This window comes from Otolemur garnettii, unplaced genomic scaffold, assembly GCF_000181295.1.
Source record: "Otolemur garnettii isolate 467f Iridium unplaced genomic scaffold, OtoGar3 scaffold00001, whole genome shotgun sequence".
NCBI classification, from domain to species: Eukaryota; Metazoa; Chordata; class Mammalia; order Primates; family Galagidae; genus Otolemur; species Otolemur garnettii.
The window spans coordinates 39,187,688-39,204,601 of record NW_003852396.1 but is presented as its reverse complement, the minus strand read 5'-3'; the positions used below and the strand labels follow the sequence as shown (position 1 = coordinate 39,204,601).

The 16,914-nt window shown below is 37.5% G+C and overlaps 1 protein-coding gene across 1 annotated transcript in view; it reads left to right on the top strand.

Annotated features, from left to right (window-relative positions):
- SBF2 (SET binding factor 2) overlaps positions 1-16,914 on the top strand; it is a 436,540-nt gene that overhangs the window by 294,743 nt on the left and 124,883 nt on the right. Inside the window, exon 17 of the mRNA XM_023509946.1 lies at positions 2,737-2,805. Within this exon, the coding sequence (XP_023365714.1) occupies positions 2,737-2,805 (69 nt within the window). The remainder of the gene's footprint in view (positions 1-2,736; positions 2,806-16,914) is intronic.

The following is a 16,914-nucleotide window of genomic DNA, read 5'->3' as shown; positions in this document are numbered from 1 at the left end:
CTATGATTGAGACCCTTCTAATTCTCATAGAATCAACGGATTAAATAAAATCTTAGTATTCATCTGTTTAGCACTATCAAAATTCATCAAACTACCCATTGAGATAGAAAAATTCTATAAATGAGCATCTTATTACTTTAATTTCCTATGAACATTTACAGTCAGGGCTCATTTGTTTTACTCAACTCATCCGCGCCCTCATCATGTCAAAAGTTACCAATGATCTCGTGATATTCACTGGTTTCTTGGCTTTTTCTTAATCTTCATTTTACTAAATTTCCCTGACGTGTATAACATTATTGGTCATTTCTTCGTCTCTTGACATCGGTAATATTGCTGCCACCTAATTCTCCCTTCCCATCTTGATTTTCCCTTACTCTCCTCTGTGTGGATATGTATCTTTCCCAAGTTTCAGTCCTTAGCTCCTTTTCCTCATTACTCTTCTTACATTTATTCCTTTGGGTATTCATTTATCCAATAAACATTTACTCAGTGTGATGAGTTAATTCAAAGTATTATTTTTAGTGTAAGAAACTTGAGCTTATCTTTTAGTTATTTATTTAAATTGAATCAGAAGATATGTTCTATTTATATGAGAATGACTTTTTGTTCCAGGAATTTGTGTTATATAACCCAGTATTGTTTCAGTGGAGTTGAACATTCATTGCATTCTGAACTGTGTTTTTCAGAACTGACAATAAATGAAATTCAACTGAAAACTCTTTTAGCAGATCACAGTGCCAAATGTACTCATGCTATACAAGACTGGCTGTAGAGTATGAATGGTGACTTCTAGGCCATGAGACATGATACCAAGCTTATTCCTATTTTCTCAGAATCTTACTACACTCTCCTCATCCCTGGCAGTATCTGGAAATAGACAGTGGTTGTCTATGTTGTATTTCCACTTTGTCTCCTAACTATTCCTCCCGTTGTCTAGAGCACTTGTCCTTTTTACCAGTGTACCTCTCACTGCTCTTCGGTTTAGACCTGTTTTCCTACCCTCACACTCCAAAATTAGTGCTACAAGCTCAAAAGCATCATAGTCCCTACGTTAAGAATAGAAGGAAAGCAATCAAGTACAAAAGTAGTGTATATAGAAAAAAAACACCACAATGATAGGTAGATAAATCTAGATTCCAGTCATGTCTTTATGGCTGATGTATAACCTTCTTTTCTCTAATCTGGAAAGTAGAGGAATTACACTGGCATAATTGAGATCTAAGATTTCAGCTTGTGAGTTTATAATCAGTTCATATCAACATGAGGAATTTGCATTTTGATAAAGATAGCCACATTGTCCGAGGGTGGGGACACAGTGGTTAGTCACTGTTCTTGACCCTCTAGAACAGTGGTTCTCAACCTGTAGGTCACATCCCCTTTGAGGGTCAAACAACCCACATAGGGATCAATTCATATAATTCATATGATTTATAACAGTAGCAAAATTACAGTTATGAAGTAGCAATGAGAATAATTTTATGGTTGGGGGTCACCACAATATGAGGAACTGTATTAAAGGGTCATGACATCAGGAAAGTTGAGAACCACTGCTCTAGAAAGAGGGTTGGTTGCAGCTTTGGCTGCTCTTGGACACTATTCCAAGTCCTGGCCTCCCTATGGCTCACATTGTATCCCCTACTAGAGGAAGGACTAGTTAATACAAATATCTACCAAATGTAATGACCTTGAGGTTCATCTGTGTTATAGCATATGTCAGAATTTACTTTCTTTTAAAGGCTGACTCATATTCCATTGTGCGCACGCGAGTGTGTGTACACACTACATTTTGTTTGATTGATTTTTCTGTCAGACACTTGGGTTGCTTCCATTTTGACTGTTGTGAGTACTGCCACTATGAACGTGTATGTACAAAACCTGTTTGAGTCTTTGCTTTCAATTCTTTGGGGCATATACCTGGAAGTAGAATGGCTAGAGCATATAATCATTCTATTTTTAATTTTGGGGGGTGTCTGCCATACTGTTTTCCACAGTTGCCGCATCATTTTGCATTCTCACTGAGATTTTCTGACTATTCTATTCCCTAACAATATTTCACTCACTGTTTTTTTTTTTTTTTTTGTCTGATCTATAACAAGATTTCTTTTTTATGTAACACTAACAAAGAAAAACGACTTTCAATCCGGACATATGACAGAAGGAGGGAGGGCATGAGGCGGGATCTCACCTAAGGTGCACATTGTGAGGGTGTATAACACGCCCCCTGGGTGAAGGGGCTCTTCTACAAATGGAACTTTACCCTGGAAGTAAGAACAATGTACCATTATATTAATTTGAATAAAGTTAAAAAATACTTTCAATCAACTATAAGATGATTCCAATCTCAGAGATGTCAAGTTGTGGGGAAAAAAATGTATTTTAGACTCAATTCAATACTATAGTTAGAAACACTAAAACCCCCTTCCAATATTTTTTAATGTAAATTATACAACTTTTAACACAGTCATTGTAGAGCAAGAAAGTAAAGGTAACTGCTCACCAATAATTTATGAAAAATTGTGTCTTTCTTAAATGTATCTTTATCTAATTTCTAAAAGAATATATTTCAGGAACAGATTTTTTTCCCACCCAAAGTTACCTAATTACACCTTACTGACAATTTGGAATAAAAGTGAAAACCCACAGAACAATAAATAATAGATCCCAGATTTTGATTTCCATATATTTATGATTTCTGATAAATAACCTAATAATGCTCGTTTGTCTTTGTTTTAGGATTGTTCAAGTTTAGAAGAATATAACATTGCTGCTGCGTTACTCCCTTTGACAAGTGCTTTCTATAGGGTAAGTTTCATTGGTCTGTATATAAGCTTGTGAGAATTTGTAGGAATGTATTCAGTTTGATGTACTGTGGAACTATGTGAGTGCTATCCTCTTAGTATCCCTAAGACACATCTGTGTTTATATTTATATGACAGTTATCACATGCTATATGAAGGAAATTAATATAAAACATTAAATCATCTCTTAAAGTAGCACCCACACCCATTACATTCCTGCTCTATTTATCTTTATAGCTCTCTAAAACGTCTGAAATTATGTTATGTGTTAATTTTTTACATGTTTGTTTTTTTCCCTACCACAGAAAGTAAATTCCATGAGGCTAAGATACTGTTTATCCTCTTTGCTGCCTTATCCCAGTGCCACTTTTTGAATATTTATGGAATGAATGAATGATATCAGTTGAGGTAGAAATTAGAGTTTAACTTTACTGACAATTTCTGTTAACCTTTTGAGAATTTTCTGGAATGTTCAAAGTGATTTTAAAAATTTTGTCACATATAACAGTTCTGTTTTGCATGCCTTTTAGAAATAGTTTAGTTCTTATAGAAAACAAATTTATCAAGTTCTCCTTATTCTGTCTTTTCCTATGATGGACTTTTAAAGAATTAGATAACCACACTCTGAACAATGCATTTTGCTTGATACATCTTTCTGAAATGTGAAGGAAGAATAAACCTGTGATAGCAGCTGACTCATTCACACGCATGCACAGTCCACTTCAGACAATAAGTTAACAAGTTTGGCTAAATGCCATGCTGTATCATTCTATTATCAAACTAATAATATAAAATTATGTTTTAAGGGTGAGTTTATGGATTTGATTGTTTGTGCTTGGCTTGTGTTATTATTGGGTTGGTTTGGTTTGCTTGTGAATCAGTCAAGGTCCAATCAGGAGCCAGAAACCACACTAGTAATTTGAACAGGGAAATTTTAACATAAGGAGTTATTAAGTGGTAAAAGGAGATTAACTACTAAGGGATAAAGAAATTCTAAAAAATAGGAATAGAATATAGAGAATAGCTGCTATCTCTAGGGCTCAAGCAAAGTACTTTACTTGGAAGAAGGCCCCTCTCCAGAACTAGACTGATTCATATCTTGTTGGACAGGTGTTGCTGTGGCTAGGGGATGGCATAGAAGTCCATCAAGCTGCCACAAACCAAACTGATAAGCAGGAAACTGCCTGCTAGAATGCTGGTAAGACTTGCTGGGAGGCCACCTACTAGGTTGCTACTGAGGTTTCTGGGGTATCAGTAAAACTTGATAGGAAACTACCGAGTAGAGTACCACTGAAAGGTTATAGAGGAAAGCACCTCTAGGTGTCCCACACAGCACTGGCAGGCACATGATGCAGAAGCAAGAAGGACAAAGCATACCAGGGCCAGGAAGAGAAGCCACTTTCTACTTCAATATCCCTTCAGCACCTTTTACTGACACAGCTTAATACTGTGCCTACTGGCAAAGAAGAAATGTGTCTAAGGTCTAATTCTAGTGTCACAAAGCAGAGTAAAGAAGTCTAGCTTTAGAAGAAAGAGACACTGCATTGATAACTGACACAGGGGGGGTTAGAAAAAGTAGATCACAATGATTTCTTAGATATTTTCTTAATCAGTATTTTATGAGAAATTTTTGGTACATGTTGGATTTGTTAATTTAGAAAGTACGTATAAATTGCATTATCATTGCCACAAATGGCAGATGAGCTCTTCATACTGTCTAGTCAATATAAACTCCTGCCTTGCTCCCAGGGACTTTACTTCTAGCTCTACCCCAGTCTCAGCTCTGAGGCTCCCATGCCAGGAAGCAGCAGGCTCTGACCAGAGAGCCCTGCGGCAACCGCTTCAGTGGGTCCTGGGTGAGGCAACGAGAACTGTGATCTCTGCATGCCTAACTTGGCACTCATGGGACCCTGGTGCCTGTGGAGCAGCCTGCTACTTGCTTGCCCTGATTTGGCCCTCCAGACCCCAATTACCCCCCCCCCACCTGGTCAGCCCTGACCCTATCTTCCACATCCAATTGACCCACCATCTGCACAGCTTCACTTTTGGCTCAGAGGCCCTGCTAAGAGATTCTGCTTACAAGCTTGCCCCCAGTCCCAGTTCTGAGGCTCCCACCCCTGGACCACCAGAACTTCTGCTAGGCCTGACACTATTTCCAAGTCTTCAGCCCTGCACCTGTACCCCAAGACCCCACTCCAGAGCCTCCACCAGCAAAGCAGGGCTAGAAGAGCTTCCCCAAAGTTCAGCGCTCCACCAGGGACTCTCCAGCCTCAAGCCACCAGCACAGCAAATACCCATACCCAGGAATCCATGACAACCTTACCCAGCTGCTATAGTTAACCTCTGTGGGGAGGACCCTAGTTAGAGCAATCCCCATAACACCAGCCTCAGTGAAAAGAGTATCATCCAGCTTCCAGCTTGAACATCCTACACTACCAGGAGAGTTCCCAAAAAGAAGCAAGAGTTCTGCAAACCTATTAACTTAGAATTGAAAAAAGAGGTTTCATATGAGAAGAAACCAGCAAAAGAACCCTGGCAGCATGAAAAATCAGAACAGATCAACACTCCCAAGGGATCCCAACACAGCAGTGAACTCCAATTAGAAGGAAATTGTTGAAATGACAGAAATGGAATTCAGAATATAGACAGCAAATAAGATCAATGAAATTGAAGAGAAAACCAGAAACCAACAAAAGCCCAAAACTGTATTAGGCAATTAATGAAAAAGTCACTAAAGACCTTGGCAAAATTAGGAAGGATATAATTGAACTTAAAGAAATGAAAGAGTCAATTCAGGAATTTTCAAAACACCAGAAAATTTCAGAACAGGGTAAACCAAGGAGATGAAAGAATATCAGAGCTTGAAGACAAGGCTCTTGAGCTAACCCAGTCATTTAAAGAGAGAAAAGAAAACAAGGGCAGAGCAGTCACTTAGATATGGGACTATGCAAAGTGAACAAACATACAAATTGTATGTATCCCTAAGGGAGAATAAGAAAGTGCTTAAAGCATAGAAAATTTATTCAAGGGCATTATTGTGGAAAACTCTGTATCGCCAGAGATCCAGACTTCCAGATAAAAGATGGTAATCAAACTCCAGAAGGACTCATAGCAAATGGGACAATCCAAGACATGGATTCAACCTGGCCAAAGTCAAAGTGAAAGAGAAAATTCAGCAGGATCACTAAAGACTTCTCAGTGGAAACCTATAAGCCAGAAAGGAGTGGGTCTCCATCTACCATCTTCTTAAACAAAACGACTGCCAACATAGTTTTGTGTCCTATGACACTAAGTTTCACATTTGATGGAGAAATTAAGTCTTATTTTCAGACAAGCAAATGCTGAGGGAATTAGCCAAGTCCAGACCTGCCCTGCAGGAAGTACTCAGACCTGCACTATACATGGATCAGTGCAATATACACCCACCACTGTAAAACCCCCCAAAAGCTAAAGGTCATAGCCCAGAATCACACTGGCTCAAGAGGTAAAACAGAGCAATAAAATTCTACTCAACAGCAAGAACAGAAACCCACCCCACTTAACCAATTCTTTCAATAAATGTAAATGGATTGAACTCCCCAGTCAACAGACATAGGCTGAATGGATAAAAAAATACAAGCCTTGTATGTGTAAAAACACATACAAGATGTGTTTCCTGTTGTCTCCAGGAAACACATCTAACCCATAAGGAATCATTCAGACTCAAGATAAAGGGACGGAAGACAAATTCCATGCAAATGGAAACCAAAGAAAATTGCTATAGCAGTTCTTATATCAGATAACATAGACTTTAAAGCAATAAAATTAAAGATAATTATGGTCATTATATGGTAGTAAAGGGAACAATTCAACAAGAAGACATAATAATCCTAAATGTTTATGTACCTAACACAACTGGGCCGAGATTCATAAAGCAGACACCACTTGATCTAAATAAAACCGTAAATAACAGTACTGTAAAAGCCAAGGACTTCAGCACCCCTCTAGAACAATGTACTTCAGCACTCCTAATAAGTATTTATAGAACATTCTACCTACAAGCCACTGAATATGTGTTCTTCTCATCATCTCATGGAATATTCTCTACATCCTAGGCCATAAAAAATGTCTCAACAAATTTAAAAAAATAGAAATTATACCATGCATATTCTCAAACCACAGTGTAATAAAATTAGAAATCAACTCTAACAGAAACATTTGTTTCTACACAAAGTAATGGAAACTAAACAACTTACTGCTGAATAATAGTTAAATCGATGGAAATCAAAAGATTCTTTGAACTAAATGATAGAGGAGGCACAAGTTATCAAAATTTGTGGGATACTGTTAAAGCAGTCTTGAGAGGAAAATTCATACCCATAAATGCCTACATCCCAACGACAGGGGTGGAGACCAAGGAGGAGTCATACATTGTTGCCAACATGTACAGATAAAATTCTCATTTTTTAACAAGAAGAATCAAACCACGTTTCACATGGTTTTTGTTGGCCTTGTTTTTTTCACTTAGCATTACATTGTGGAGATCATTTCATAATAGCACATATACCTCATTACTTTTACTAACTGTATCTAGAAGGTTGGACAGTTAAATTCACAAACTCTTCCTGGAGAAAGTGCTATGTGATTCATTTGTGAATATCACTACAAACCTTCAAAATATTCCCCTTTGGAAGTCAATGCCAACACCTAGTCCACCCTTAAAAGCACTTTCTCTAGGATGAGTTCATGAACTTAATTATCAGACATGACAATGACACCACTGATGACCATTCCAGAAAAAGAGTTCCAAAATTGCTTTGAGGGGTGGAGCTAGTGTGGGGTCATGCATAGTTTCCCAAAGAGAGTACTTCTCAGGTGACCGTAGTGATATTCAGCAATGAGGTATGTAGCACTTTTTATAGAATGAGTTTGTGAACTTAATTATCTGACCTCAGAAATCTTCTTTTTAATGAAAAGATGGTATAAATATACTTACTATTCTCATAAGAGTAGGATATTTCATTGGCCCAGACAAAAAGTGATGTTTATCTTTTAGAACTTCAGTTAACATAACGTATTCAAGATATTGCACTTGTGATATTACCTATCTTAGATTGTTAGGAATTTAGTTAATTGGTTGGTTGGTTGGTTGTTTTGAGACAGTCTCACTCTGTTGTCCTGAGTAGAGTGCCATAATGTCATCACAGCTCACAGCAACCTCAAACTCTTGGGCTCAAGTGGTTCTCTTGCCTCAGCCTCCCAAGTAGCTGTGACTTAGGCACCTGCCACCACATCCAGCTAGTTTTTCTATTTTTTTCCATTTTCACTAGAGATAGGGTGTCGCTTTTGCTTAGGCTGGTCTCGAACTCTAAAGCTCAATCAATCCACCTGCCTCAGCCTCCCAGAGGGTTAGATTTATGGTCATGAACCACTGTAATTCATGCATCTTTAATTCATATGAATCCTTCCTTGAAGGTGGTATCTTAACAACCAGTGGTAAAGTGGTAAGGTGGTATCTTAAAAGTTTTAGAACTATTTTTTACTGTGAAAAATAATCTGTCATATTTATGTCTATTGTTTATACGGTGCTTCCGTTTCCAATTCAGCAAACATTATAAGAAAAACCCTGTGCTTTTATTTTTATTTATTTATTTTTTTTTTTGAGACAGAGCCTCAAGCTGTCCCCCTGGGTAGAGTGCTGTGGCATCACAGCTCACAACAGCCTCCAACTCCTAGGCTCAAGCAAGTCTCCTGCCTCAGCCTCCCAAGTAGCTGGGACCACAGGCACCCGCCACAACCCTCAGCAATTTTTTTGGTTGCAGCCATCATTGTTGTTTGGCGGGCCCGGGCTGGATTCGAACCCACCACCTTAGGTGTATGTGGCTCGTGCCTTAGCCACTTGAGCCACAGGCACCGAACCAAAAAACCCTGTGCTTATGTGTGTTGTAGAGTTGCAGATGAGCAACAAGTGGTCCTTACTCACAAGATCCTAGTTGGTATCTAGTAATCTGCTATTGACAGTAGAAGAATCATTTCAAAGTTTGTGAATAACATTGGACACTTTTTATATAAAGATCATGTTTGTTAAATTAAGAGCCAGAGTATATTCTGAAAAGAGTTAAGCATGGATTCTTGTCTAAATGTTACTTTTTTAGAAGGAAAATAATTATAGAGTAAAATAAGACACATTAGAGTAGGAACAGAACCAAAATAGGTTACCTTTGTATTACTCCTTCCCAACCACAGCAGTGAGCAAAAATGAAAGTCATGGGTCCCTTTACCATGAGCCACTATTTAATTTAATGCTTTCTTCTCTGGGCCCATATTCTTTAGGGTCACTTTGCTGTAGTTCCTTTTTTTTTTGAGACAGTTTCATTATGTTGCCCTCAGTAGAGTGCTGTCACATCACAGCTCACAGCAACCTCTAACTCTTGGGCTTAAGCGATTCTCTTGCCTCAGCCTCCCAAGTAGCTGAGACTAGAGGCACCTGCCATAGCACCCTGCTATTTTTTTATTATTATTGTTGGGGATTCATTGAGGGTACAAGAAACCAGGTTATACTGATTTCATTTGTTAGGTAAAGTCCCTCTTACAATTGTGTCTTGCCCCCAAGAGGTGTGTCACTCACCCGCCTGGCTATTTTTTTTGCAGTTGTCATTGTTGTTTAGCTGGCCCAGGCCAGGTTCAAACCCGCCTACCTCAGTGTATGTGGCCAGCACCGTACTCACTGAGCTATGGGCACCGAGCCTTTGCTATAGTTCTTAATAACCTTGATAATCTGCAGAGTTTCCTAGAATTTACCAAAATATAGCAAGTCCCTTCTACTGTTTATTAGAGGCACATGTGTTGGTTATTGATACTCAGAATGACTCACAGAAAAGCTAACACTGTTCCTTTGGTACCCATTATAGTTTGTTTACCTGGGAGGAAAAATAAATGTACCCTATTCATCTTAAATGCAGCACCCTAAAAGTCAAGCCTTCCCAGATTCCAAAGATCTCCCATGTGCACATCACACTTTGAGGTTACTTTACTGATAGATATAGGTCTTCAAAATAAGGGCATTGTGCAGGGACTCATTCTCAGTAGAAATACATTTTCTCTTCAAAATTCACACTTAATTCAGAATGTAAAAATTTCTTTTCTATTATAGTCCCTAGCCATATAGATTTATTTTTATGAACAAGTTTATTGAAGTATAATTCATACACCATAAAATTCATCTTTTTTTTTTTTTTGAGACAGAGTCTCAAGCTGTCACCTCAGGTAGAGTGCTATGGTGTCACAACTCACAGCAACCTCAAACTCTTGGGTTTAAGCAATTCTCTTGCCTCAGCTTCCCAAGTAGCTGTGACTACAGGTGCCCACCACAATACCTGGCTATGTTGTTGTTGTTGTTGTTGTTGTTGTTGTTGTTGCAGTTGTCATTGTTGCTTAGCTGGCCCGAGCCAGGTTCAGACCTGCCAGCTTCAGTGTATGTGGCCAGCGCCCTACCCACTGAGCTACAGGTGCTGCCAAAATTCATCTTTTTTAGTGATTTCAGTTTTTACGCAGTGGTACAACCATCACCACAGTCTAATTTTAGAACATTTCTGTCACCCTTAAAGGAAACCTCATGCTCGTTCACAGTCATTCCTTATTCCGAGAAAACCATTAATCTACTTTCCACCTTTCCATAAATTTGCTTTTTCCAGACTTTTCATACAAATGGAATCATATGATATATGTTCTTTTATGCCTGGTTTCTTTCACTGAACATAATGCTTTTGAGATTCCTCCATGTTGTTACCTGTAGGTTTTTTCAGGACGGTTAATTATTAATCAAGAATTTCCCACACCTGAAACGCATAAGTCACCTTTTGTATTATTTCAAAGTGTATCTAATTAGTATACAATATATAATTAAACTAATTCTCTTGTAATAAATACATTAGGGCAAAATATGAGATGTAAAGCATAATTTCTCAGTTTGAACAAATATAAATTTTACATTTCTGTTTACCTTATTTTCTAATTCTTTAATGTCTTTATTGCTAAACTTTGACTTTGGCTTATACACTCTAACGAGCATCTACTAGCTTATCCGACTGTGATGAACTCTTTAGATTTAATTATTATTTCCATTTTGAAATATAAAAGCTTATAGCAAATAAATTCAGGGCAGAGTAATAGGAAAATCTCTTGAACACTACCTGAAAAAAAGTCATTTGTAGAAACCTAACTTACCTAATCAGCTGGAGAAGCAGAGAGTAAACATGAAAGTATACAGAGCCATAGAATTTCCTGAGCTATCTCCTAAGTGGTGACTTTCCTGCCACCAGCAGACTCCAGCACTAATTTGTTCCCCTACCCCAGCACCCCAGTACACATAGGAGTTAACTGAAATCTACTATGTGTGTTTTTCATGTCAGAGCCTGATATTTCTCATATAAGTAAATATGACTTAGGAAGAATCTGTACCACTTAGTGGTACAGATAGGCTCTTTAGTTTATTCTTCAGAAAAGGAGGCAGCCTATTAAGACTCTTGTTCTCTGTCTGTTCCAAAAGAAATTTAATATAGTTCAGTTCAGTAGCCATTGAACGCCTGTGCTACCATGTCCCAAGTGGTAGGAATACAAAGGGAACAAGTCAAGGGAACTAGTAAATGGCAGAGCCAGGACTCAAACTCAGTTCTGTTTGATTTCAAAGCTCTTAAAAAAAAAAAAAAACTACAATAGGGTTTTCCAAATGAGTCTCAATTTTTGAAGCATACCTCTGGGAATATTTTTTTTTCTTTTTGCTTACAGATACTGAAATAGCATCCCTTATATACCCTTTCATTTCTCTGGCCATTTTTACCCATATATTTCATCAAGCAAGGATATGTCATTAAGCTTTGGCTTAGAGGGGGCAAGGTTAGGATGTATGGTTTAACTAATAACTATTTGTAAGTTCCAAATTTTCACATATATCTAATACAAAACATACCAAGTACTTAAAATGACACTAAATATACTCCAGAATTTCTCTGAAATTTTCAAAGTTCTTTGAATAGTGCCTTTGCCTTAGTCATTAATATAATGGATCCTATTTGTCCTATTATAGATAGGACAATTTGAAAGTAAATGCTAGTTGATAGAATCCAAATACACCTACTTTCGTAGCATTAAGAAAATAGTAGAAAAAAGTTTGAAGATAGACATCAATGCTGGCTAAATCCAAATTTGTCCTAGAAAAGATGTGAATGTGTTTATCACACCACATGCCTCCAGCACAATGGAGTTTTGTTTTATTTGAGACAGTGTCACTTTGTCACCCAGGCTGGAGTACAGTGTCATCATCATAGCTCACAGCAGCCTCCAGCTCCTGAGTTCAAGCAATCCTCCTACCTCAACCTCCTGAGTAGCCAGGATAACAGACCTGCACTACCGCACCTGGCTAATTTTTTCTATTTTTAGTAGACATGGGGGTCTCGCTTTTGCTTAGCCTGGTGTCCAGCTCCTACCTCAAACAGTCCTCCCACCACCTCCCACAGTGCAGGATTACAGGCATGAGCCACCATGCCTGGCCAGCAGAATTTTAGAATAGCCAAAGAATTAGTGTCTTGCTTTTATTTCCTCCCTTCATTTTCCTCTTGTTCTTTAAGACAAAGTTTAACATTCTTTCCTCCTCTCTTTCAACACAGCCTCTTATTCATTCTCATCATTTTCTGTTTCAAGTTTTGAAGGGCTGCTCCTTTCCTAGTGTTCCTGGGAAACCTCTGCTTCTAAAAAACTATGAATTATTATAATTCTTTATTAAACTTAGTTTACATTTATTATTTAAACTAGTGATATAAGGCGTTTTACTCAGAAGCTCAAAAATGGATATTACTCTTGTTTTTTAATGAATAATTAATACTATTTTGATATTATGAAATGTTTTATTATTTTTAATTTTATGGATTATTTTTATGAACTTTTCAACTTTTTTTCATATGGTAGTCAAAGGCTTAGGCTCTTTAGTTTATTCTTCAGAAAAGGAGGCAGCCTGTTAAGACTCTTGTTCTCTGTCTGTTCCAAAAGAAATTTAATATAGTTCAGTTCAGTAGCCATTGAACGCCTGTGCTACCATGTCCCAAGTGGTAGGAATGAATACAAAGGGAACAAGTCAAGGTCTCTGCCCTTGAGGAACACACACCTGTGCAGAGAAGATACACTAGCAAAATAAATAATAGCATACAAGTCCAACAGTTAAGTTCATGAACTTGCCAGCATGCACTTACATTGGCAGCACTAAACAAACAACTGATAATGTTTGCTTTAGTGTATCATTGTCTCACAGTGTAGTCATAAAGTGATGTCTTGCTGAGTGGTGTGGCATGTTTTTGTGCACCACTGGGAGAATGTTGGAGCTTGAATTAGAGCAACAAACAGACATTAAACTTCTTGTTAAACAGTAGAAGTGAAAACTTGGGAAGAGTGGAAGTGAAATCAGGCACATGGTAGTCCAAGTTTATGGGGATAATTCCATGAAGAAAATGGCAGTGTACCTACCAATGGATTAAACCTTTTTCTGAAGGGAGAGAAAACATCACCGATAAAGAGAGGTCAGGGTGGCCATTTAATCCTCACAATCATAACTTTATAATGGGTAATCTAAATTCAGAACCCAGTCTCTTAACCATCAATCAATCAATAGATTAATGAAAGGTAATAATATAATGATTGATTTTAAGCCACTAAGTTTGGGCTGTTATTTTTACATAGCAATAGATAATAGAAACTGGTATGTAGTAAGTGCTATGGAAATGTTAGTTAATGTTGTTATCATTGTGTGGATCGTTGATGCTAGGTTGTGAAGTCCAAACCAACAGGGAGCTATCGTAGGTACTCAGGGGAACCAATGTTAATTAAACAATATTTTACTTTGTAATGGAGTGTAGCTTAAAAGAAATATTGATTAATGTAAGAAAAGATATTTAAAGCACTCTAGTTTCACAAAAACAAAACTATAGTATATGCTAATCAAGATTTCACACTAAATTACATATTACCAATATCTGTTGAAGCTATACAGTTGTGATTTAGGATACTTGTCACCACTAAAATTTCTTTTTCCTCATGGTTATAATCAAAATTTTACTGGCTTCATTCATCCTGATGCCTATGAATTTTTGTAGGAAATTTTCTATAAAATAACAACAGAAGTACTAATTGAAAATTCTCAAGGTTTAAAAATAATGAACAGACTGTTTTTACTCAAGCAAGCCCTATCGTACTTTCTCTGAAATGTTCTCTGGCTGCCTTTTGCCACATGCAGTCTCTCAAGGAGACGTTTGTATTGGTCTGGAATCTTTGTCTATTTTGTCTACTCACTAAGTAATTGATTTCCCCCAATTACATGTTTAATAATCTTATGTTTTAAAGCTCTGTGGTGTTACAAGGAAAACTGTGGAAAAATAACACATTTTTCTTTTATTGTTTTTCTTATAAAAATAAGTCATTTGTAAGGGGAGGTGGTGAAGTGGGCAAAGTTATAGAGACTATACTTGGCCAAAGCTAAAAGTCTCTTCTCTTTTCCATCCAAGAAAGTTAACTGAAGCTGACATGACTTCTGGGAAGTGCGTTGCCGCTGACATCTGGGCGTGTGCCCCACGCCAAAGTGTTATCATGAGAAATAAGTCCAACAGGAGTGAAATTTGAATCCTCTAGAAGGATTGAATAAAAAAGTCATCTGGACAATATCTCCCTATTTGGAGTTAATAAACTATAAATTTTTGCAGCATAACTCTTCCTAGAGTTATGGGAGATAGGATGCTGTGTAACAATTAGAAGTTAACTTGTTCTCCCTGAAACAGCTGTGTTCTCAGTTTCATGGGCTTCATTCCAGTGTTTTAAACCTTGTATGTCCTAGTACCTTTTAGAATTACCATCCAGCCCCCTGCAGAGTGCTAAGCACATATTTGTGCTCTGAAAAAACATTCATAGTTATTGTATAATTTATCCTTAGCTGCCAGCACTGTGCAGACAGCTTTCTGTCCAAATGCAAATCTTACCTTATTTAATCATTACTTCAATTCATATATGTCTTTTATCTGTCATCCTGTTTTTCTTCTTGGACTTGAAAAAATGAGATTCTGTGTCCAAAAATGCTGTAGGAATGCTTACTATGTTGTAAAAAGACAAAGGAGCACTAGTGTCTCTATGTTTATGATAGCTGTGTAATCTTAAAAACACCTTGAACCCAGATCCTTTTGTAAAGGCAGAAAAAGGATTAAGGCAGACATCTCTAAGGATGAGTATAAATAAATTATAGATATTATTCCTTTTTCTTAAATTTGAAAATCCTACATCTTGTGATCCAAGCCATTGATAAAAATGTCAAAAATAGCAGAATTTTGTAGCAAGCCATTTTCCTTCCTTTTTAGAGTAGCTTCAATCTAAGCAATAATTAGAGGTGGAAAATTTGGGTAATTTGGAATCAAATCAAGGAATGTCTAGAATGTCATATTAAGGAGTTTAAACTAATATTATTCCCTGGTCACTAAGGAGTATACAATACCATACCCTTGAGAAGGGCAGTGACGTGATTCTGTTTCAGAAACTTAGAGCTGCGGGGAGGATGTTCAGGAGGATAAAAGGTTAGAGCAACAGGGGCCACTTAGTAGACAGGGCCCTCAGTAACAGACAGGTGTTAATGAGGGTGCTTAGGGAGAGTTCCACCTAGAGTTACAAACCAAACGCCCACGGAGACCAAACCCATAATGCAAATGGGTTAAGGAAGCCAAAAGAGGAGCTCATACCCCATCTGAGGGCCCCCCGTTGTTCAGCTGCAGCGATTGGTGCTATGTAATTATGCAGGAACAGTGTTACCATCTTTCCATTTTTCAGGAGAAGCTTGACAGTTAGATTTTATGTAAAATCTCCTTTTTTATTTGAATAGATTTAAGGAGTACAAGTGGTTTTTTGTTACATGGATGAATTGTATAGTGGTAAAGTCAGGGCTTTTAGAGTACCTGTCACCCAAATAGTGTACCTTGTACCTAATAGGTGATTTTTCATCCCTCCCCCCCCCACCCTTACTGAGTTTCCAGAGTTCATTATTCCACCCTGTATAACCATGTATACACATCATGTAGTCCTACTTATAAGTAAGTATATGCAGTATTTGTTTTTATGTCCCTGAGGTACTTCACTTAGGATAATGGTCTCTGGTTCCATCCAACTTGCTGCAAAAGACATCATTTATTTTTTATGGCTGAGTTGATAGGTACTTAGGGTGATGCCATATCTTTGCAATTGTAAATTGTGTTGCAATTAAACATACAAGTGCATGTGCCTTTTTGACATGATTTCTTTTCCTTTGGGTGAGTACCCAGTAGTGGGATTACTAATATGATAGGTCTATTTTTTGTTCTATGAGGAATCATCCTACTGTTTCCCATGGAGGTTATACTAATTTACATTCCCACCATAGTGTATAAATGTTTCCTTTTCATCACATCTGTACCAACATCTATTTTTTTTTATTTTTTAATATTGACTGTTATGACAGGCTAAAGAGGTATCTCACTATGGTTTTAATTTACATTTTTCTGATTAATAGTGATGTTGAGCATTTTTCCATGTGTTTGTTGTCAGTTGGATATCTTCTTTTGAAAAATGTCTGTTGATGTCTTTTCCCCACTTTTTAATGGGGTTCTTTCTTCTTGCTGATTTGTGTTCTTTGTAAATTCTGAATATTAGTACATTGTCAGATGTGTAATTTGTAAATATTTTATCCTATTCTGTAGGTAGTTTACCTACTTACTCTGTTGATTATTTCTTTTGATGTGCAGAAAGTTTTAAATTTAATTAAGTCCCATTTATTTATTTATTTGTTTATTTTTATATATTTGTTTGGTTTTGGTGTCTGCTTTTAGGGTTATAAATTCTTTGCCTAGGCTCGGTGCCTGTGGCTCAAGTGGCTAAGGTGCCAGCCACATACACCTAAGGTGGTGGGTTCAAATTCAGCCCGGGCCCGCCAAAACAACAATGATGGCTGCAACCAAAAAATAGCCAGGTGTTGTGGCAGGCATCTGTGGTCCCAGCTACTTGGGAGGCTGAGGCAGGAGACTCACTTGAGCCCAGGAGTTGGAGGTTGCTGTGAGCTGTGATGCCACGGCACTCTACC